At 54.2% G+C, this 21415-nt stretch overlaps 2 protein-coding genes and 1 long non-coding RNA gene across 4 annotated transcripts in view; 1 reads left to right on the top strand and 2 right to left on the bottom strand.

Moving 5' to 3' along the window:
* Positions 1–6710: 6710 nt before the first annotated feature.
* NKX6-1 (NK6 homeobox 1) lies at positions 6711–8559 on the bottom strand. Of its 2 annotated transcripts, none has more exons than XM_038178832.2 (3): positions 7863–8559; positions 7554–7726; positions 6711–7483 (listed from the first exon to the last, which is right to left on the bottom strand). In XM_038178832.2, exons 1-3 carry the CDS (start codon positions 8506–8508, stop codon positions 7232–7234), a joined length of 1071 nt encoding a protein of 356 aa, XP_038034760.2. In that variant the 5' UTR covers positions 8509–8559; the 3' UTR covers positions 6711–7231. The 2 variants fall into 2 exon arrangements, with proteins under 2 accessions (XP_038034760.2, XP_038034761.2); XM_038178833.2 differs by having other exon boundaries at positions 6711–7471.
* An 8701-nt stretch (positions 8560–17260) lies between these two features.
* Positions 17261–19119, bottom strand: LOC140002386 (uncharacterized). Its single transcript, XR_011808757.1, has 2 exons — positions 18978–19119; positions 17261–17679 (listed from the first exon to the last, which is right to left on the bottom strand). It is a non-coding gene; the product is annotated as an uncharacterized lncRNA (long non-coding RNA).
* CDS1 (CDP-diacylglycerol synthase 1) overlaps positions 18467–21415 on the top strand; it is a 29412-nt gene continuing 26463 nt past the window's right edge. The window contains exon 1 of the mRNA XM_072036808.1: positions 18467–19148. Within this exon, the coding sequence (XP_071892909.1) occupies positions 19053–19148 (96 nt within the window). The 5' untranslated portion in view covers positions 18467–19052. The remainder of the gene's footprint in view (positions 19149–21415) is intronic.

Here is a 21415-nt window from a genome sequence, read left to right as displayed (position 1 = left end):
AATTTGGCATTCTGCATTGTGTTCCTCATCTAGACTAACTTTGCTGCTCACATTATGCTAGCAAAGGTAGTTGTATTATTTCAGTTTTCAAGCAGTATGCCTCAAATTGGGATACATCACGCCTAGTTCATGTTCCAATAGGTACTAGGAAACTGAGAAATGTGTGTTGGTTGTCTGGTAGGGCTTACACGTGCAACCCATAGCGCAGGCCCTGTTGCTGGCTGCGTTACCTGAGAGCTGAGTATCCATTCTAGGCTGCTGGTGCTCTCCGTTATTTCTCACCTGCAGCTGCAAGGAAGTGAATTGAATGGCAAAAGCTGTATTTCAGACTTTTTTTTCCAGAGTGAGCAAAATCCAGATGTCACATTGCTGGTTTTGCCCTTCAGTGGGAGTTTTGCCTGGAGTGGAGGGCCTGTGAGTGTCAGCCCCCATGCCATGCTGGTCCTGCTGCCAGGCACAGCACTGGTCCTTGCTGCCCAGTCCCATGGGCAGCCTTGCAAGCCGACTTCCCAGTTTTCCCCACATTTCGTTCGTGACCTTTAGGTAGAAACTGACAGCGCTAACGCTCTGCAGTCAACAGTTATTTCTGCCAGCGAGGGCCTGCCCAGTCTGCTTTGGCAGTTCAAGGAGAAGGGAAATAAGAGAAAACAATCAAGTTTTAAGTGAACCACTGTGAAGTAGCAGAGCATAACTGCACAAACCTTGTTTTCAGGAGAAGATTGGATTATCTGTATATTGTACCATAAATGGGTTAGGAACACAAAGAGGAGATGCCCTGTTCACTCTCTCTCTCTCTTATTTTTTTCTTTTTTCCTATCTTTATTTCTGTGTTTTTGTTTTTGTTTTTTTGTTTGTTTGTTTGTTTGTGTGTGTGTGTGTGTGTGTAGAATTCATGTGTCAGGAAATCTTTGACAAATATTATTTCCATACTTAAATTGAGCAATGAATTGAAACTGGCAAAGGAAAAAGGGAAGAGAATATCTTCTGTAGCTGTGTCTTTTAAATTGCTTTATCTATTGGTAGTTCTGTCCCATGCTAAATGCAATTTCAACAATACAGAAAGTACAGACTGAAAAACTGAGCTCTAATTAAATCAGTAACGTTTCATTATTTCATGTGAACAATGAGAGTCTAAAGTGATCTGTCCGCAGAAAAATTAAACGGAGCTCGATGTGGAAGCCTGCCGTTTTGGATGGATGTCACATCCCACGTTCCCAGCAGGGCCCACAGTGGGGAGCAGTTCCCCAGCAGTGGCATCCCCGCACTCCTCTCACAAGCACAGGGCTGCAAGCTCCTTCTGCTTTGCAGCCACGGTACCAGCATAACATGATGGATACAAGAGCGATTTCCCTGCAAGGGCTTCAGCCTCCACTGAGTTAACAAACGGGTCATTCGGTTAGAGGTGAGCACACTGGAAAGGTGCTCAGTTAAGTGGTGCTGAGGGCTCGTGTGCATCTCTGCATCTCCCATCGCAGTGGGTACGGACTGGCACCTGCTTCCCCATCTGATTCAAAATCTGCATGCTCATGATGCCTTTTCTTGGCGGCTGTCTTGTATGGGGCCCCGAGTGGCATAGAATAATAGCATGGTTTGGCTGTGGTTTTGGAGATTGGCGGCAGCTTGCACAGGAGCCCAGGGGAGAGCATGCTGTGGGAGGGGAGGGCTGTGCCCGATGTGCTGTGCTTGTGAGTAGGGCACGCTCACTTTTAAGCTTGACATGAACACTTGGTGCCGTTTAGTACCCTTCACCCAAAAATTAGAAAAGCCTGTGCCCACTGCATTTCATCCTTTCTGCAAGTGACATTGTCAGCATTTTTAGCAGTGGGGAGACAGAGCTGTGCTGGCTAACCAGCCCTGTCAGAACCTCAGAGCTTGCAGCCCTGCCACTGCTCCGGACCCTGTTCTTCTGGTACCAGAGCATGCACACCAGTGCCAGGCAAGGGAAGAAATTACAGTGAAAATCAGAGGGGTACATCACCAGACTTGAGTGGTCGGGTCCCAAAGTCACCCTCACACACTTGCCTTGCTAATCCTCAATTTGTGATTCTGAAGAAAAAGGTGACGATGGCGACAACGAAGAAGGGGGAGTTCACAATTCACAAACCAATTTGTGTTGTTTCTGCAACACTGCAAAAGTGCGACTCATGAATATGCTAATGAAATTGCAATGAGAGTTTTGGCACCATTTCATCACCTCAACTAGATTAGGGAGCAATAACACTATGGGTTTACATGTCTTGAGGAGCTGCTGCAGCAGGAGGAGGGAAGGAATAGGTCTGTAATATTTATAATTCGACAAAAATTACATTGCCTCCACCATAGAAGAGAGGCATTGCCTGGGCTGATCAGAAGTGGTTTCTGAGTCAGCTGAAGGGCTGGGGAAGGGGAGAAGCCGCAGGGCGAGTGTGGGGAACAGGCTGCAGGGAGCTTTGACCCCAGGTAGTTTTTAGGTTACCGCTCCTACAAGACCTCTTGGCAGGGAGAAGGTTGGGAAGTTGTCCACCATGCTCATTTCAGGAACCAAAATACAGCAATAACATTACTAATCTCACATCCCACTTTTGTACGTAGCCCTTCCTGAACAAAGACAGGCAAACATACTCCCTTTCCTTTCCTTTCCTTTCCTTTCCTTTCCTTTCCTTTCCTTTCCTTTCCTTTCCTTTCCTTTCCTTTCCTTTCCTTTCCTTTCCTTTCCTTTCCTTTCTTTTCCTTTCCTTTCCTTTCCTTTCCTTTCCTTTCCTTTCCTTTCCTTTCCTTTCCTTTCCTTTCCTGTCCTGTCCTGTCCTGTCCTGTCCTGTCCTGTCCTGTCCTGTCCTGTCCTGTCCTGTCCTGTCCTGTCCTGTCCTGTCCCATCTCTTTTTTCCTTTTTAAGTCCTTTCAGGACATGTCAGAGATAGAAGCTGCGTTTCTGGAAAAGAGTCATCTGAGTAAGTTCATGGAAATGCACAAATTCTGCCCCAGCGTTACTCAGCCACATTGAGATCGCATGTGAGGCATTCACACAAAAAAACAGGGGCAGAGTATTTGTGTTTGGGTGCCACAGTGAAAACCAGAAATACATGTAAACTCTGAGGACATTACAATTTAGCTGTGATACATCACACCTACAAGCAAAGCAAAGCAAGCTCCAGCAAGCAAAGCAGTAACCTGCCAACAGCAAGAGGAGCAAGACAAGCCTCAGAAGGAGGCAGGGGTGCAGAAGTGATTCTGCAGATCACCTCCTGCTCGTTCGCTCACATGAACAGTCCTAACACCATGCTGAAGTCTTGCCTTGTGCAGTTTCAGGTGAAGTTCCCACAGCAATCACTGGCACTGTGGTTTCAGAAGTGATCACTGCTGTGAGAGAAACTTCAGAAGAGGGGAGACACAGAATCTGTGGCTACCCCTGAGCGTTTGCATCAAGTCCTTGAAATTGTCATCCCCCATGGTTGTTGTTTTGCACGCAGGCGTGCAGCCTAGCAGTGAGAAAACAAATGGCGCTGCACCGAATGCACTGATGCCATAGGGGAGGAGGGGACAGAAAGAACCCAACGTGGATACAGAAGATGCCAGTGGGTGCAGGGTATCTGAGATCACATCTTTCACCCAGAGTTGTGTACTTGTTTGATACCTGGTAGGTGTCTGGGACGTGGAAAAGCATCACCCTTGCTGGTTTATTTACTAACCACCATAGTTCTTCTTTTCATTACCTCCACAGCATAATGGTTATTTTATGAAGGCTCATTAAATTTAATGAGACACCACCAGATTTTATTGCCTTCTAATAAAATGGGTAGGGGGAGCTGTTTTCTTTCTGATTCATGCAGCTCCAGAGTACCTTAAATAGCCAGGTATTCAGCTGGGTTATGAGCAGGGCTCCCGACGTTCTTCCTGGTGGCCTCCTTGGGGACCGCTGGCAATTAACAGCTATTCAAATAAAGATGTGTACAGGGATGTGCTTGGATATGTCAAGGTTTAGTTTACATGTATGGTTATTCTCTCAGACATGAGAACTTTCCTTGCCATGGAAGGCACGATGTGGATAGAAGGAGGAAGGTGTCTGGGGGAATCCAGTCAGGGGCTCTCTGGCCACGGCAAGCAGGCACCTGCCTGGGTCCTCAGAGCAAGTTGTATTATTTATTATAAATAAATTACCCAGCAAACAGAGCCCTCTCACCAGTCACAAGCAGCTGACAAACCTGATCCCGATTTCAACAGATGTGTTTGGTATCGAGAAGTACTCACAGAAGGGACAGTTTTCAAACTGCTCCTTTTGTCGTTGTCTCAGTATGTGCTATTGTGCCATGCATGCTTTCTGCTGCTAATAGGGAAATAATTCAGGGAATTGAGGTTTTTCGTTGTTCTGTCTGGTGCATCAGCTCTAAAGTTGCCTGTCTTTCACTTCTCTCTCAGACGAGTCACCTGCTGCACTGACGCCTGGCAGTGTTCCTGGTGAGGCCGGGATCAGAGCAGCAGGGAAACAACTCCACTTACAGCATGTACAGTGCAGGCGGTGTTACGGTGCAATGGCATTTTTGGAAACCTAAATCTCAGATCATTCCCCCTGTGCACGTGTGGTTCATCCAGTACACGTAGTCTGATAATCAGTGCAAGCCTGTATTTCCAGCCTGACATCTGGCACAGTTTTAAACATGGATATTGAACTGAGTCGGGATTTTCCTTACAAAACGAATTTTGCTAGGAAAATATCTGTTAGGCGAGATCTTTCTCCATACCCTCTAACGTGGATGGAGGTCTCGTCTGAGAAAACTTTCTCGGAAGGAGAAGCTGGGAAAGCTGCTGCTGGGAATTATGCCTGCATTCCGGGGAGAGCTGCGGGGTAGGAGTGTCATGTAACTGGATGCCCAGCAGCTCGGCTGCTTTTCTAGGAAGCAGGGACGTGCGGCGGCTCGGCTCGGCTCTGCCACTGGGAGTGACAAGCAGCTGAACAGCTCCATCCAGAGAGGAGTCCGCACCAGAGCAACGCGCAGCCGGCGCGGGGCTGCCCGCAGAGGCAGGGGGCCCTGCTGCTCCTCCGGGGGGTGCCGCGCCCCTGCCCGTGCTCCCTTCTGCCCCGACTGTTTGCAACACGCCGTCGGAAGAGCCGGCGTTGGAGAACTGAGCAAGGCTCCCCAGGCTGGGCACTGCGCTCCCGGGCAGCGGGGCGCCCCGCAGAGCGCACCCGTGCCCACGGCGGTGGGGTGAGGGCTGCGGGCTGCCAGGGCTGGTCCCCCGGCACCGTGGTGGCACCCGGGGCTCGGCACCTCGCCTGGCCTCGCCCCGCCTGGCCTCGCACGGCCGGGCAAGCCGGAGGGCGCAGCCCCCCCCCCCAGCACAGAGTAAGGAGCACTGGCCCAGCACCGCACGCTTGTGCTCTGCCGGCACCAAGGCGGAGGAGCTGCCGCACCTCGATCTGCGGAGCCGACAGCGAAATTTCGTTGCCAATAGGTACCCCGGAGCCCTATCGGGCACGGAGCGGTTAAGAGGTCCACAAAAAAAGCCTGTCCGTCCTCATTAGGGGCAAGCCGAGCGCAGTCTATCCCTGCTTTAATGCAGTGATCCAATTAACCTCCAGCCAGAATTAAAGCGACCTTGGACCGGCCGGGTGACCCGCCGCGGAACGGTGCTGCCTCCGGGCGAGCCCCCGGGGCTGAGCGGCTGCAGCGGCTGCTCCCGGGGGCCGGGGGTGAACGCGGGGCCCCGACGGCCCCGCAGCGCCTGCACCGGGCGGGCTCCGGGGTCTGCGCCGCCGCCGCTCGTTCCGCGGCGGTTTCTGTTTACAGCATGATGCATTTGAGCCCGAACGCATTAGGTGCATTATTCATTGGGTACATTTGTCAGAACATGCATGTGTATAAAGAACTAATGATCCATATTAAATTAATGACGCTATAAAAAAGAAAAATACCCCATACATGCAGTTTATGACGGCAACTCCAGACTTTGATAAACCATGGAAAAGACCTAATCAGATGAAGCATTGGACTGTTCCGTCTCCAAAATTACATTTCTTGAAATGCGCTTGTACACAATGTTGGTTTTATTAAAACAAATTAATTCAGTCATTAAGGAATCATACGGCAAGTGTCTCATAAGTCAGGACCTCCAGTGTAACAAATTGATTAAATGACTGTGTAATAGTCTCTTTAAACAAATCTAGTGTAACAAGTTAATAGATCTGCTCAATTACCATGCTGGGGTGATGAGGATGCGGGCGACTCATTAAACGCGGGATAGTGGGGGGGGAGGGGAGGGGGAGGGATGAGGGGTGCAGGATGGGGTCCCGGTCCGGTCCCGGGCAGGGTCGGGGGGGATCTGCTGCCCTGCTGCAATTTCAGTGGGTGCCCGCTGCCCGCCGTGCCCCCGCGCTGCAGTCGTGGGGTTGTTGTCTGTCTGCTGTGCCCCTGCCTTACAACGGTCGCTGCAATTCGCGGGCACCGGGGCTGGTCGGGAATTTCATTTCCCCCGGGCTGAACGAAGCCGAGCAGCCGGTGGTGAACCCCCCGAGCAATTCACCTCTGGCCCCACACCCCTGCTGGGGCCGCGCCGCAGCAGCTAGGAGCAGCCTCGGATCCTGCTCCCCCCGACTGCCCGCGCCCCCCGGCCCTGTCCCCGGCCCGGCCCCAGGGGAGAAGGCAGCAGACGGCGGCAGGGTGCGTGTTTAATCGCTTTATCTGGGTGGGCTCAGGAACAGAAAGTGCATTACACGGAACGGGGCGTGCACGGGGCTCTTCTCTTTACAAACCGAATCTTTTTAATATAAATTAATAAATGTTAAGACGCTATATCACGATATGTCATCGTTATCGGCTTAAAAAAAGCAAACCATTTACATTCTATAGTATTCCGTATGATACAAAACAAAACACACCTTAAATTCAATTACAGCAACTAAATGAATTTTATATTTTGACCGAAAGTGGTTGTGACGATTCGCACCAGCTACTTGTCCACGCGCTGGCTTCTCCCTTCTCCCTTTTTTCGTTTCGCTCTCTGCTGCTCGCCGGGGAGCGGAGCCGCGCCGGGGCCGGGAGCGCTCTGCTCGCCAGGAGCCGACCCCCGGCGGGGCCGGGACCCAAGGACACCGAGACACCGAGGCACCCGGGCAGCCCCGCCGCTCCCCTCCGTGCCGCTCGGCGCCTGGATAAGTCGCAGTCCTCCGTGCTCTGCCCCCGGCCTCCCGCCGGCCACGGGGCGCGCAGAGTCTACAAAAATAATCTGTCCATCTCCGAGATCGGCGGCGGGCGCGGGGCTAGGCCGAGGCCTCCCCCTCGGACGGGGGCGGCAGCAGCCCCCCGCCGCCCGGCTTGTGTTTCTTGAGCAGCTGCGCGATCTTCTCGTCGTCCGAGTTGGGGTCCAGCGGCTTGTTGTAGTCGTCGTCCTCCTCCTCGTTCTCCGAGGCGTCCTTCAGCCGCTCCGTCTCCGAGTCCTGCTTCTTCTTGGCCGTCGCCATCTCGGCCGCGTGCTTCTTCCGCCACTTGGTGCGCCGGTTCTGGAACCAGACCTGCAGCCACCGCCTCAGCCCCGGCACCCTAACCCGGACCCCCCCCCCGGGCGCCCCCCGCCCGCCTCACCTTGACCTGGCTCTCGGTCATTCCCAGCGAGTAGGCCAGCCGGGCGCGCTCCGGGCCCGCCAGGTACTTGGTCTGCTCGAACGTCTTCTCCAGGGCGAAAATCTGCTGGCCAGAAAAAGTGGGTCGGGTATGTTTTCTCTTCCCGTCCTTATCCAGCAAAATCGAGCCTTGGTCTGGCGGGGCGAGAGGAGAGAGAGGCACGCGCGGGGGCGCGGCGTTAACGCGGGGCCGGGAGCGGGACCGGCAGCGGGACCGGGCTGCGGGGCCGGGGGCCGGGGGTGGGGGTCGGGGTGGGGGTGCGGTACTCACGGGGCGCACAGGCCAGGCGGGCGTCCCTCCAGGGCGGCCCCTGCACCACGCCGGGCCAGAAGATGGGCGTGCGGCCCGGCAGCTCGGCCAGCGGCTTTGGGTAGCGCCCGGCGGCCACGGCGGCGGCGGCGGCGGCGGCGGCGGGGCTGAAGTAGAGGGCGGGCGGCGGCGGCGGCGGAGGCGGCGGCGGCGGGGGAGGGCTGAGGCTGCCGAAGCGGGGCAGCCCGGCCAGCAGTCCGGCGGGCGCCGCCGACGAGGCAGAGGGCGCGGCGGATGAGAGCGCGGCGCCCGGCAGGGGCACCGAGGGCCGGCTCAGGATGTCGTTGATGCCGTGCGGCGTGGCGGCCGAGAGCTGCGGCGGCGCCGGGAGCCCCCCGGGGCCGGAGCCGGGGCCGGGGCCGGGGCCGGGGCCGGGGCCCACGCCCGGTGCCTTGAGGCCGGGCGAGCCGAGCGGCGGCGAGGGCGAGGCGGAGGCCGGCGAGGCGGACGAAGCGGAGGCCGAGGAGGCGGGCCCGGCGGGCAGCGGGTACGCGGGGTACAGCGGCGCCTTCATCTCGGCCATGCTGTGCAGGGCGGCCAGCGGCGGGCTGCCCAGCAGGAAGGCGCCCTGCCGGGGCGCGCCGTCCGCCTGCCCCAGCGCCAGCATCCCCGCGCCGCCCCGGCCGCAGCCGCGGCCGGACCTAGCGCCGCGGGGCCCCGGTGGCCGGCATCCAGCCCGGGCCGCCCGCCGCCCCTAGCGGGGAGCTCCGCGCCCCAGCGCCGCCCCGCCGGGCATCGGGGCCGCGCCGCAGGCTGTGCGCCGGGCTCAAGGCGCCGCGGGGGCCCTGCCCGCCGCCCCCTCGTCCTCCTCGGCGCCCCGCATCCCTCCCTCCTTTCCTCCCTCCCGCCCGCCCGCCCCCGGCCCGGCCCGGCGCGGCTCGGCTCGGCTCGGCTCGGCGCGGTGCTGCGGGTGCGGCTCGGGGCGCACTGCCGCGCCGCCCCGCTCCCTGCCTCCTTTACGGGGGCACGGCCGGCAGCGGGCGCGGCGGCGGCGGCGGCGGGCGGGGGCGGGGCGGCGGCCGGACCTGCCCACCGGGCCCTGCCGGGACGGGCCGGGACGGGCCGGGACGGGGCCGCCGTGCGCTCCGCCCTGACAGCCCGTGGCGGCTCGGCCGGCCCTGCTGCTCCCCTCTTCTTCTCCTTCTCCCCTCCTCTCCTCTCTTCCTCTCCTCTCTTCTCCTGTCTTTTCCTCTCCTCTCTCTTCTCTTCTCTTCTCTTCTCTTCTCTTCTCTTCTCTTCTCTTCTCTTCTCTTCTCTTCTCTTCTCTTCTCTTCTCTTCTCTTCTCTTCTCTTCTCTTCTCTTCTCTTCTCTTCTCTTCTCTTCTCTTCTCTTCTCTTCTCTTCTCTTCTCTTCTCTTCTCTTCTCTTCTCTTCTCTTCTCTTCTCTCCTCCTCGATTTTTTTCCTTCTTTTCCTTTTCCTCTTCCTTCTTTTCGTTTTTTGTTCTTTTATTTTTCTTTCCCTTTTACTTTTTCCTTTTCGTTTTCTTTTGCCTTCTATTCTTTTTCCTTTTCGTTTTATTTTTTCTTTTAATTTCATTTTCTTTTTTCATTTTCTTATCCTTTTCTTTTTTCATTTTCCTCTTATTTTTTCTTTCCCTTTCTTTATTCCTTTGCCTTTTTCTTTTTTACTTTTTCGTTTCATTTTTTCCTTTCATTTTCGTTATTTTTTCCGTTTTCTTTTCGCTTTTCCTTTATTTTTCCTTTTCGTTTTTTCTTTTCCTTTCATTTTTTCCTATTCTTTTATTTGTCTTTTTCTTTTTTCTTGTTTACTTTTCTTTCGTTTTCCTTTTTATTTTCGTTTCTGCTTCCGTTTTCCTTTTTCCTTTTTCCTTCCTTTCCCTTTTTTCTGTTTTTTGGGGCTTTTTCTTTTCTCTACGTTTGTCTTTCCTTTACACTTTTCATTTTCTACTTGTCTTTGTCTGTTTCCTTGTCTTTTTTCCGTTTCTTTCTGGTTTTACTTTTTCCTTCCTTTTTTTTTTTTCCCCCTCTTCTTCTTGCCTTTACGTTTTTCTTTCTCTTTTGAAATCTTTTCCTCTGCCTTCTTTAAATTTCTCCCTGGTGTTTTCGTTTCTCTCCCCGTGCCCGGTCCCGGCCACTCGGAGTGGGGCCGGAGCGGCGGCCGCCTTCTGCCCGCGGCGTGGCCTCCCCTCGGCGGGGCCTCCCTCCCGCTGCCTCCAGCCCCTGGGGCCCGCCGAGAGACGGGGCAGGGGCAGGGGCATGGGCGGGGAGCGGAGCGGGGCAAGGCGGCGGCAGGGAGAGGGAGGAAAGGGGAGGACGGAGGCGCCACGGCTGGAGCAGCGGCCGTCCCGCCGGGCAGGGACTCCTCTCCTGGCACGGCACGGCACGGCTGGGCTCGGTCATTTGCTGTTTTCCTGCGGTGCCGGTCGCGAGTGCAGGTGCCTGAGGGGTGCCGCACGCCAGGAGGGAGCGGATCCTGCGCGGAGTCGTTGCTTTGTTCAGCAGATAAAGTACCCCGCCGGTACCGTGTGTGCCCCGCTGCGAGCGAGCGGCCGGCTACTTTCTGCAAGTGACGGACGGGGACTTCGAGGCCGTTTGGTTGTAGCAACGCTGAAAAGGAGCCGAGTCGTTTGCTGCCCGCCCTAGGCTGGGGAGAGGAGCTGAGCCAGGAAATCCTAATGTTCTTCTGGGTGCTAATTCCAACTCTTAATCAAGATCTGATTACCAAAAAGGAAGGCAGAGAATAAAAATGCTATAAAGATTGAAAAATGTTCACTCTCGCCCATAATTTAAGCTGCAAATGTGTCCATTATGACATCCGCTAGAGCAGAAGAATTGTGATGTTGTAAGATTCTCTGCAGCAGACTTCTGCCAAGTCTGGCGAATAACCTGGGTCTGTGGGCTAGCTCTGTGACACGGGGGTACTCTCGTTCTCTTTCTGCTTCCTCAGAAACACGGGATAGTTGAGGAACAGTAAAAGCTAATTAAAAATAGTTAATAGGTCAATCACACTCGGTCTTATATTTATCTAATGCGGAACAGTGATTCTTTAGTGAAGTATTACCGGAGCCAAGAAAATGAATCAGACGTTTAATGGAGATGTGGAAACAGAAATTTCTTGTAAGACTACAAAACTGTAAGCCAATAATACACTAAAATACACTAAAATTATAATTAAAATTCCACGCACGAAACGCCACCCTCTGAGTCCTCTCTCACTGGGCGATAAAACCGAGGCAAAGCCGGCCAGAAAACGTTTCGGGAGCCGGCACTTTCGGTACCGCTCAGAGGTACCGTCTGCAGCCTTGCCCCGGCGCGCCCGGCTCCGGCGGCAGCCCGAGCGAAAGGCGTCGCTGCGTGGGGAGCCGGCTGCGGGCCCCCGAGGGGAAATGTCCCCGCGGGCTGCACCGGCACCCCCAGCAGACCTTCTCCTTTGCCTCTCTCGGCCTGAACGGCCCCCCGAGGGCTGGCCCTGGGAGCTGGCGGGGGGCTCAGGGGGCGATGCGGCGGCGGTGCCGCACAGCTCGGGAGGCGCCGTGCTCGGGTGCAGACCTCTGGGGAGCACCGTGCGCGGCACGGACGCCCCCGTTTCTTTCTTACCACGGGGGCAGCAAGCGTTTGGGCTTCCCGAAGTACAGCCCTCTCTGCCTCTCCTCCGTGCCGAGGACAGCCGGGGGGCTTGGTGGAGACGCCGGCCTCAGAGCGACACCGCTCTGCATTATGCGCTCAGCCCGACCGCGCCGGGGTCGGTTCTGTGGGCAGCAGCCTCCCGCTGCCAGCCGAGGACAGATTGTGAGACCTGTGCCCTTCCCGCAGTTCCCCGTCACTCCCGAGGACGCCTCACTGTCGCTTTGCTGCTGTGGCGCCGTGCTCCCCGCATCGCGGCCGGAGCAGTGCTCCCATTTGTGCCGAAGCGCATCCAGAATAACGGGGGCAGGAATTTGCACCGGAGGCCGAGGTTTTGGTGAGATCGAGAGGAAGCAGAACCTGCTCCATTTGTGACAAGCGTGCAAGGAGCAGCTTGTCCCCAGGAGTCCCTGGGGGTCCCTGGGGGTTCCTTCATGGCAGCCGCTGCCTCAGTGTTTCTTTTCTTAAACGCGGTGCAGAAATATTTTCCATCTCCTGAGTCGGGAAAAATGTTTTTCTCCTTTCTGGAGTGTGGAAAATGTGTGGTGCTGCAGCAGAATAGTTACTTTTACTTTTTGTTTGTTATCGTTGGTCCGGACTGATCCCTGCTGGGGGAAAGCCAGGAAGCTAGGATTAAAAGAGAAGCCGTGTCCTCAGTCCACGGCATACGAAGGGTTTCTTGGCACTCTCCTGTTTGTGTGCTCCTGCCCGGTGCCACTGGGCAGCGCAGCTAGCAACTGGGTGCCCAGGCACTGCGGGGTACACAGAAAACTTCTTTCCCTTGGTGGGCTTGCAGGTGCCATGGCCCATCCTCTCCGTTCACTGAAAGTAGAGAGCACAGCCAGGGGCTGCTTTTGGCTGTGCCCACGGTGACCCACAGCATGGTCACATTGGAGTGACCCGCTCTGCATCCAGGTGGCACTGGGGACCCTAACGGGAACGGGGTGCACCCAGAGGGTTAGGCCCAGACACTGGGGCTCGGCTGGAGCAGTGCTCTGGATTGGTGATTGTGCCTGGTCCTCATTTATCATCTGGCCCCCTAAAAGCAAGCCAAAGTAGCCTCAGCTACTTTGAGCTTTGAGCTTTGCTCAAAAGCAAGCCAAAGCAAAGCCTCAGTACAAACAATGGTTTTGTAAATTTATTATGAAAAACAGTTATGTATTAACAACAACAATAAAAAGTAAATAAATAAATACTGTATTGGTACTGGCCTAGGAAACCACTGCAGAAACCTGCAGGTAACAGTCATGCAGACTCATACGCGTCATGGGCCACGTGTATAAGAGCCCTCGTATTCGATCTCTGCCATTTCTCTTTGTCCAGCTGCTGTGTTCCCAAGTCAATTTTGGTTGCTTTGCACTGCAGTTCGTTGTGCAGAACATCCAGTCACATGGCAAGCGTGCATGCAAGGCACAGGTAGAGGATGGCGGCACCAACACAGGCCCTGCAGGAGGCACCGGGTGTCCCCCCCGCGGGCCAGCCACCCCCCAGGCATGTTCCCCACCACCACTCCCCACGGGTCTGGACACAGCTCTGGAGTTCATGTCTGTGCTGCCTCCATGCAGCTTACCAGGTACGCATCAGGGTGAAAACTAATGTCTGACTGTACTTTGGATTCACATTAACAACAAAACTGTATGGAAATTTAACTGGCATTGCTGGAGCTATTGTGCAGTTTGTTTCACTCTGAGAGGAAAACGAGTTTACAGTAGGCCATCTCTGGGCATCGATCTTTACACAGCCCCCATGGAAATCAGCGGAGAGCGCTCTGCTTAGAAATTGTTGGCACAGGGTTGTCCGGTGTCAGGGAACTGGAAATCGTTAAATTGATTATCTAAATTGGGGGGGGGGGGGGGGAGGAAGTGGCGGCAGCAGCTATCGTTATGTGCATATATGTATTATTTTTATAAAATCTTATTTCATCATTTTCCATCACATCGAAGGCTAACGGGGCTGCATTGATTAGAACATGCAAGCTAAAGCAAAAAAATAAAAAATAATAAAAAAAAATTAGTCGCAGCATCAGACTCCGTAAGGTCACTTCTGTGCGCGTTGTTTTTTGTTATTTTTGAAGAAAAGATTGTGCTTCCTTCGTTAAGCAGCACCAGCTGCTTCCTGCGGCGGGAGGACGCTCCCGGCTCCGTGGGGCTGCGGGGCTGCTGCCCCGTCCTTGTTCTCGCAGCTCCACCTAGCGAGCTGTCAGCAGCCGCTCTGCTCTTGGCTCTGGTTTTCCGAGGTGAGAGCCCTGCGTTTTCCTTGCCTTTAATGTGTGCTGCGCACGGACCGCTCTGGTAAAGCTTTTACTTCCCCCTTGGTGTTATAAATCATCTCTGGTCTGGAGGTGAGCTGTGAGAGCCGGCTCCTGACCGCTTGTGGTCGTTAGAGGTCCCAGGGTGCTTTTTGCAACAATCACGTAGTTAATTGTTCTGCCTGGCCGCGCTCCAGCTCCGGCACCCCACTGCCTCTCTTCCCACTCTGTTCGGCTCCCATCGGGCCACATCGTTACTGGAGTGCAGCAATTTTACCCCAGAAAGGCTACTGTAAAGGGGATACGTTACATCACAGGATGTATGGTGCATCGTGCAGACATCTACTACTATCTCTGTACCCCGCGTGCAAGGGAGGATTTAACGGAGGATGCAGCTCTGATGGTGCACAAGGTGATTCTCCTGCCCTGTGCCAGCAGGAGCTGCTGTGCCACCAGGCAAGGGGCAAGAGCTCTTGCTCCTGGCCAGGGCAGGGGCGGCAGGGGTGCAGCATCGCTGCCCCACGCCTTGCTGGAGTTGCAGGAGGCAGCTGCTGCCCTTGTCCCTGTGACATGGGGCACTATCCAGCCCTGCAGACCCCGGGGCACCATATCATCCCCAACGGCTGGGTCGACTTTTGTTATGGAGGCCAGACCCGTGCTGCAGAGGTGTGATGGGGAAGGCAGAGAGAACTCTGGCGGGCTTGGGAGCTGCCAAGGGAGGCAGGGAGACAAATGTTCTGATTGCTCTGTAATAAGACAGATCTTAGCAGAGAAGGGTTGTTCCATGTTTTGTGTTTTCTCCTGTACTAAAAAGCCTGTTGCCAGAAGGAGCACTTTCCTAGCCCACCTCAGTTTGCAGTGGCATTGCCAACAGTTCCTGGGATACAATACACTTCTGTGCCCTGCCGTGCAGAGAAATCTGCTATTTTGTACACGTTTCTTGGTGATCTCTACGGGCTCCTGCTTCTCTTCACCTTCATCCTTTCCTTCCAATTTCTCATCACCACTGGTGTCAGTAGCAGTCATGTTCTGCAGATGGCACGAGCTGCTCGTGGTGCTCAGGAGAGGGCAGCAGGGAATGCCGTGGCTGGAATACCATGCCCAAGGTACCTGCACACAGGTTATCAATGCCTTCCTGTTGTGAGATAGCTTCTGCCACTGACAGCTTTGGTTAGCTGTCGTGGTGCCATGAGGGATGCCATACAGAAAGCACCTTCTGAGCATGCGGGTACAGCAGCTGGCTGAAAGAGAGTCTTCTTGTGCTGGCAAATGGTGGGTCTCAGGTGGTGCCTTTACTTTGCAATTGCATGGAAAAAGCACTGCATCAGAGAGTTCATGAGCTGGAAAGTACAGTTCCGGACTCCTCTTGTCTGGGCTCTGCAGTGCAGGCTGCAGGTATGTGGACAGCTGTCCTGCATGACAGCAGAAGCGGTAGAAACCCATTTGGCATGGTGGCCCTCTATCCACGTCTAGCTCTCACTCTTCCTGCCTGAGGATCAGCTGCCCCCGAGGGAGCTGGAAATCTTTGGGGGCAGAGCCAGTGCTGTCCCAGCTGAACCCCATCCTTTGGAGGGGGCCCGCTCCTCCTCCCCCCTCAGCTCAGAGCAAGGCCTGATCGGTGCTTGCTTCCCCAGCCTGCTTTGCAGGTGGGGCTCCCAGCAGAAGTTGTATTCAGGATGGAGTGCTTTCCCACAACTGCCTCTCCAGAACTCCAGAAGGTAAGGCAAAGAGGCAGACGGCTTGCAGCCAGTTGTCCCTGCGTGCTGGTGAATTCCAAGGCATAGAAGTGAGGTCAGGAGCAGGAGTGCTGTGGTGTAATGACATGAGTCATTAGTCAGGATTTGCTGAGGGGCTTTCTACCCCAATCCTGGCAGCTTAACACAGAAGAGCCTCAGGTTTCTGTCTTTGTAGTTTGCATTGTGTTTCCATGGCTGTTTGGGGTGAGGCACTTGTCTCAGTCCGTATCCTCCTAGTAAACAGCTCAGGGTCCTATCTAGTGTGGTTCCATTCCACAGGGTCTGGAGAAAGGTGACAAAGATAGCAAAGGCATAACTGGTTAATAATTGCTAGTGTCTTTTTATGACTATGCCAGTGGAAGATTACTGCCAGGAAACTCCCAGAAGTGCATGTGTAGGAGCACTGTTGTGAAGCACAGAAAGTGCATAGATCTGAGGATTGCCACAGCAAAATGACAGCAAACCAGGACTGCACAGGGCCACCTTTCCAGATCAGGAGTTTTTGTCATTTTTTATCATTTGCCTTAGTTGCATCCTGCTGACTGCTTGCCACTTATAATATACACTCTGAGCATGCCATAAGGCTCTCTCTGTCCCTTGAGATAAGGTAATAAGATGATATCACTGGCAAAAGAGGGTGATATTTCACAAACTGCTGAAAATGAATGCTGATATGCCTCCTCATACCCTGCATCAGCCTTTCCTATGAACTGAAAAGTAAGAGGGAGGGCAGTACTGAAGTTCAAATAAATGAGATGGCGTAAAGCATTGGGAAAGGAGGATGAGAAGGACAGGACAAAATCAAGTGCCAGAGAGCACAGACAAGCGTGAGCTGTGCTTGGTGCTCTGCAAATCCAGCAAACGGTAACCAGTTCATGTGGAAGTGCCATGCTGGCCAGAGGGTGGGAGAAGCTGCTGCCAAAACTGTAGAACTGTTTTTCCCTTGGTGTAAGAAAGAGGCAAAACACTGCTGGAAACAGGGCCTGGGCTGCTACCCAGCACAGGAGGCAGTGTGTCTGCTGCAAACAGAAGTGGTGCTGGCTGCTCGCCACGTGCTGAGAGAGGCTGTGCCCCCAGTGCTTGGCTACACGAAGAAAAGCTGTGTGCCTGAGCAGAGACTGAGAAGATGAAGCTGGCCTACCAAAAACACATAAAGAGTGAACTTTCTCCAAAAGCTTTAGGCTGAACTCAGCAGAAAACAGCTCTTTCCATCCGTGCTACATTTCATAGGCCAGCTTCTCTGGCAGGTATCTGCAGGCTGTGCCCCAAGTCGCTTCCCTACCAGCCTACAACTGCCCCCAACCATCTCCTCAGTCTCCACCCTGCTGCAGCTCCTTCACACTGCTTCCCATCACCTCACCCCTGTCTTTCCCCTATAGCATCCCAGGAATTATGGTATGGAGGAGAGATCAAGAATACCCATGTAATTGTGCAGTGCGCCGCCACCTGGACCAAACAGAAGGCCACAGTGGGTAAAGGTGTTAGCAGACAGATTTGGAAAGTGGTCAATAGGCAGCGTTTCTCAGACTTTGGTGCTTAATTTGGAAATGCTGTGGCCAGTTTGTTCCATTTTGTTATGTTTTGTTGTTGTTGTTGTTTGTTTGTTTGACAAACAAGTATCCTACTTTATAAAGTTCAAGTGTGCAAGCACCAAGCAAGTAACTCAGTCACAAATACTGGGGACTATGATGCTTTTATGCCACACTAGCAAATGTGAAGAGGTTATTAGGCATGTTAGCTAAACCCAAAACAACAATGTGGTGCTGTCAGTGGATTAAAATTACTCAAATATGGACGATCCTATTCAGGAGGCCTTGGCAAAGTGTTGCTGTCTGTCAACAAACATTCACACCAGCAAGACAGCATTAGAGCTCATACTGCATTAATTCAGAGGAAAGAAAAAGAGTCTTGTTTTGTTTTGGTTTTGGAGGAGGTGGATTCACCTTTGAGCACATAGGTTGTGTAACAGCCAGCTTCTGACCTGGAATTCGGCTTCCAGCACTTCCTGAGCACCCCGGCGCAGGTGCAGCGCTCCCACCCATGGTCCCCAGCCCCACGGTTTGGTCCTTGGTCGTGTCAGGGGAGCGCGCGGCAGCATTGGCTGTGGACTTGTGGTTCAGTGATCAAACGCTCAGCAGAATTGGAGGCTGGTGTGTGAAACGCTGCTCTCCACGTTTCTCTAGCATAGGGGTATCTCTCTGTAATGATCTAGGAATAGGGCAAGATTGTAAATTGATTAAATGCAGCATATTATAGTACTGTTCATAATTACTGTGACCTGGGGGGATACTGTGCTGTTTGCCAACATCGTCTGACATCGCTGTCGATGCTGTATCAACATTTTCCACGTGTCCCACGTTCTGTGCATATGTAGGAATGTATCTCAAACAGACAAAAGCTGCAAACAACTTCCGTTTCCAAGACTGCCAGCGATAGGGCTCCCCTAAGCATGCAGACATAGAGATGTTAAAAGCAGGCACTCTGAGCCCCGTGACTTCTGTTCCTCAGCCTCACGGCCAGCTGGGGATGGGTTTGCTCCGGTTGCTTTTGCTGCAGCAGGAAGGGAGCTGATCTGCTCCACTTCTCTCCTGCAACAGGGGCTTGCTGATGGTGTGCAGAGGATACAGCAGCCCCGTGCCAGCTTTGCTTTCTGCTGGGTGCCCAAGCACGGCTTGCGCACGTGTTTCAGCACAGGGCTTATGTAAGTGTTTTGATGCGGGGACTTCAGCGTTGTGCCTGCCTGCAGAGAACTCCCTGTTCTGCGCACAGGTCGAGGTGCACAGTGGGGAGCTGTGTGCTATGGGTGAGCAGGGCAGGCGTGGCCCACGAAGGGCCTAAACACTTGGGAGATATCCACATTGCAGGTAAATCGGGTAATTAGCCCGGGGGAAGCTGAGCAGCAGGGCGTTGCTTGGCGCTTCCCGCCCGACCAGTCCAACCAGCCGTGCCGCAGAGCTCCCCAGGGCTCCGGTCACGCAGGCAGGGCAGCAGCAGAGGCTCTGCTCCCAGCCTGCTCCCACAGCCCCAGCCCCACGGGGCTCTGGGGCCCGGGGCCGTGCCGTGGCATAGCCTGGCAGCCTGGGCAGTGCTCCCTCAGCCCCGCACTCCGCGGGCGGAGCTGTAGGGCGCCTGCACGGGCGCCCGGCTCGGAGGCGAGCGGGGCCAGGCCCTGCCTGCTCCCCGCGTCCCTCATTCCCCGTCCCGTCGCGGCCCTGCCCGTGGGGCTGCTCACGCCCTCGCCCCACTGTCACCAGCCGCTCAGGTGCTTCTCCCCGAGCGCCCTGACTCAGCCCGCCCTGCCGCTGCCGCTCCTCCCTCTCGGGCCCAGCCCTCGGCGCGGCTTCCCCCCCGCTGTCCCAGCTCCTCCTCCTCCCCCGGCCCCTTCCCTGCCGCTGCGGGACGAGGGGGGCACCGCCACCCCCCGCTGCCACCCGCAGGCCGCAGGGAGGCGCCCCGCTCGCTGCCGCGCCCCGCTCCGCCCCGCGCCGGGGCCGGGCCGGGCGCACCTGGGAGAGGCCGCGGGACGCCAGCGGCGCCGGACGGGGACCCCGCGCCGCGTCCCCCCCCCCCCGCTCCCCGAGATGGCGGCCCGGCGGCGGCGGTGGCGGGCGGCCCCCGAAGAGGACGGCGAGGAGGAGGAGGAGGAGGAGAAGGAGAAGGAGGAAGGCAGCGAGCAGGTGAGGGCGCGGCGGGGCCGTTGGGGCCGGCCCGTGCCATGGTAACGGCCGCCGGGGCGGGGGGGGCGCAGGCAGCAGCCGGGTGCTGGGGGCGGCGGGGCCCTGGCGCTGCGCGGCCGCCTCGGCAGGAGCCGTGCCTCAGCCGTTCCGGGCCGGGGGGCTCCGTGCGGTGTCGGGAGGGCACCCTCTGGGTGTCTGCTGGAGGTGTTGCACAGTAAGATGACAGCAAGGATTTATTTTCCGTGTTAAGCTGTCTGTAGTGCCCTTGGCCGGCTGGAAAGATAAGCCAGCTGTCTGTGCTGAGTGCTGTGTAGGTCGCAGTTTGGGTCTCTTGTAAATGAGAGAACTTGGGTAAAGTGTACAGTAGGGGACCTGGTGGAAAGTATTGGGACATCAGGATTCACAGATGCGTCACTACACATATCCATAGGTGCTTGTCTGTCTGTTCTGCCTCTCACTTCTTTCCAGCATGTGAATAGTGAGTTTTCGCTTGGTTGTGTGCAGATCACCTGTTTTGCATGGCGATTGGGCCCGAAACTCGCCCCTTCCTCCGCAGCTGCTCAGGGTAGCTGTGATGCAGTGCATTGCCACTGGTTCCTACCTCACAGCTGAGAAACATGACCCTTTCCCACACTTAGAGCAGAAAACTTGGACGTCTCCTTCCGCATGGAAACTGCTCAGTACTTATGCAACTGTTGCTGACCCGATTCATCCAGTATTCCAGATAGGTAAAAGGGACGTGCTTGAAAGAACCTTGTTTGCCAAGGTAGAGAAGTGCTCTGTGTTTGCGCAAGAGCTCCAAGAACTCTGAGTATGTCGGGAGGCTTTTATCTCTTAGACTTTTAGTTGCTATTTTCAGTAGGCTGATGCTGTTCTTGTTATGCTTACTAGGTCCAGAGATGCTCATTTCCTCATGAATTTAAGTAAAGTTGTTTTTTCCCCACCCCCCATCGGTTCTTTTTCTTAGTGGTACGCAGAAAAGTTCAGTATTCACTTCTACTTCCTTACTTTCAAGTAAAAGGCAACTTCTTTGGTTTCGCGTGAACATGGTGTGCCCTTTGTGAACCTTCTTCCCGACGTCCCGAGCTCTGCATGGCTGTGTCCTCAGCTGCTCGCAGCCCTGCCAAGCTGATGGCTGCAGAATTCCTATTGGCCTGCCTTTGCCCTGTGGACCTTGGCGATTCCATGAGTTTGTTGTTGCTTTGTGTTGTGCTACAGTGTGCAGGAGAGATCTCGAGGTCTTTCCTGTCCTATTTGCTGCAGCGTGCCTGGCATGTTTTTACTAACAATGTCAACATACCTTCATGAGTACTCTGCTGCCCAGAGACACGATTTGCTGTTAAAATACTTGGAGTTGCATGAAAATCCTGATGGCAGTGTTTGTTAGAGTAGAGCATTGGAGTCTGTCACAAATAACTTCAGTTTGTTTGGCAGTGTTGGAAGAAACAGGAAAATTTACCTATGTTACTTTCACAGATAATCAAAGGGCTGGATATTTCCAAAACTGTAACTTGGTGGAAGTGGTGGTGAATGAGAACTGCTGTAGGTAGAAAAGAAGGTGAAGGTTTAAGTCTGTGATTACATGTGAACAATTCTGAAAGTGTGTGTTTGTTTGTTTTGGGGGGAGGGTGGTGGTACTTTTTTTAACAGCTTGGAAAAACAAGGTTTTATCATTCAGGATCTTGATGCTTTGATAGCCTGACTTAAGAGGAAGGTATCAAGGTACATCTCATTAAATATGCTCCAAGGTGCTCTCACTGAACTATTGACTTCAGTGTAACACTTGGGGTAGAGACTGCAGAAAGGTCAGTACTGGAGAAGAAAACTAAAGTAATCCTTATACTGGTAAAATGACAATAACTAAATTATTTTGCTTTAACATTTTTTTTTCCCCAGATAAGTTGTTGGAAAATGTCTGTCTTGATTTCTTCTTAACATAGGTGATGCTGTATTGTCTGAGAAAAACATATTAGCAGTCTACCTGTGAGTTTCTTAGTGTGTCCTGGAAAAAAAACAGTACTAACAGAATATTGCAAGTGCCTTAGTAACAAGAACAATTTTGTGCATGGTTTGCTCAGCACGTGATAATTGCAGTGAAGAATGTGTGGTATGGAATGGCAATTAAAATATGTTATTTTAGAGGATGATAGGCTCACAGATCTGGGGTTTTTATGCATGACACATGGCTGTATTTTTGTAGGTGCTGGAAAGCAAGCAGAAATCCACATGGAAGCTTAATTCCTGGTCAGACCTCCTGCTGGGGAGGC

Source organism: Anas platyrhynchos, chromosome 4 (assembly GCF_047663525.1).
Source record: "Anas platyrhynchos isolate ZD024472 breed Pekin duck chromosome 4, IASCAAS_PekinDuck_T2T, whole genome shotgun sequence".
NCBI classification, from domain to species: Eukaryota; Metazoa; Chordata; class Aves; order Anseriformes; family Anatidae; genus Anas; species Anas platyrhynchos.
This window is presented reverse-complemented; position numbering and strand designations above follow the sequence as displayed.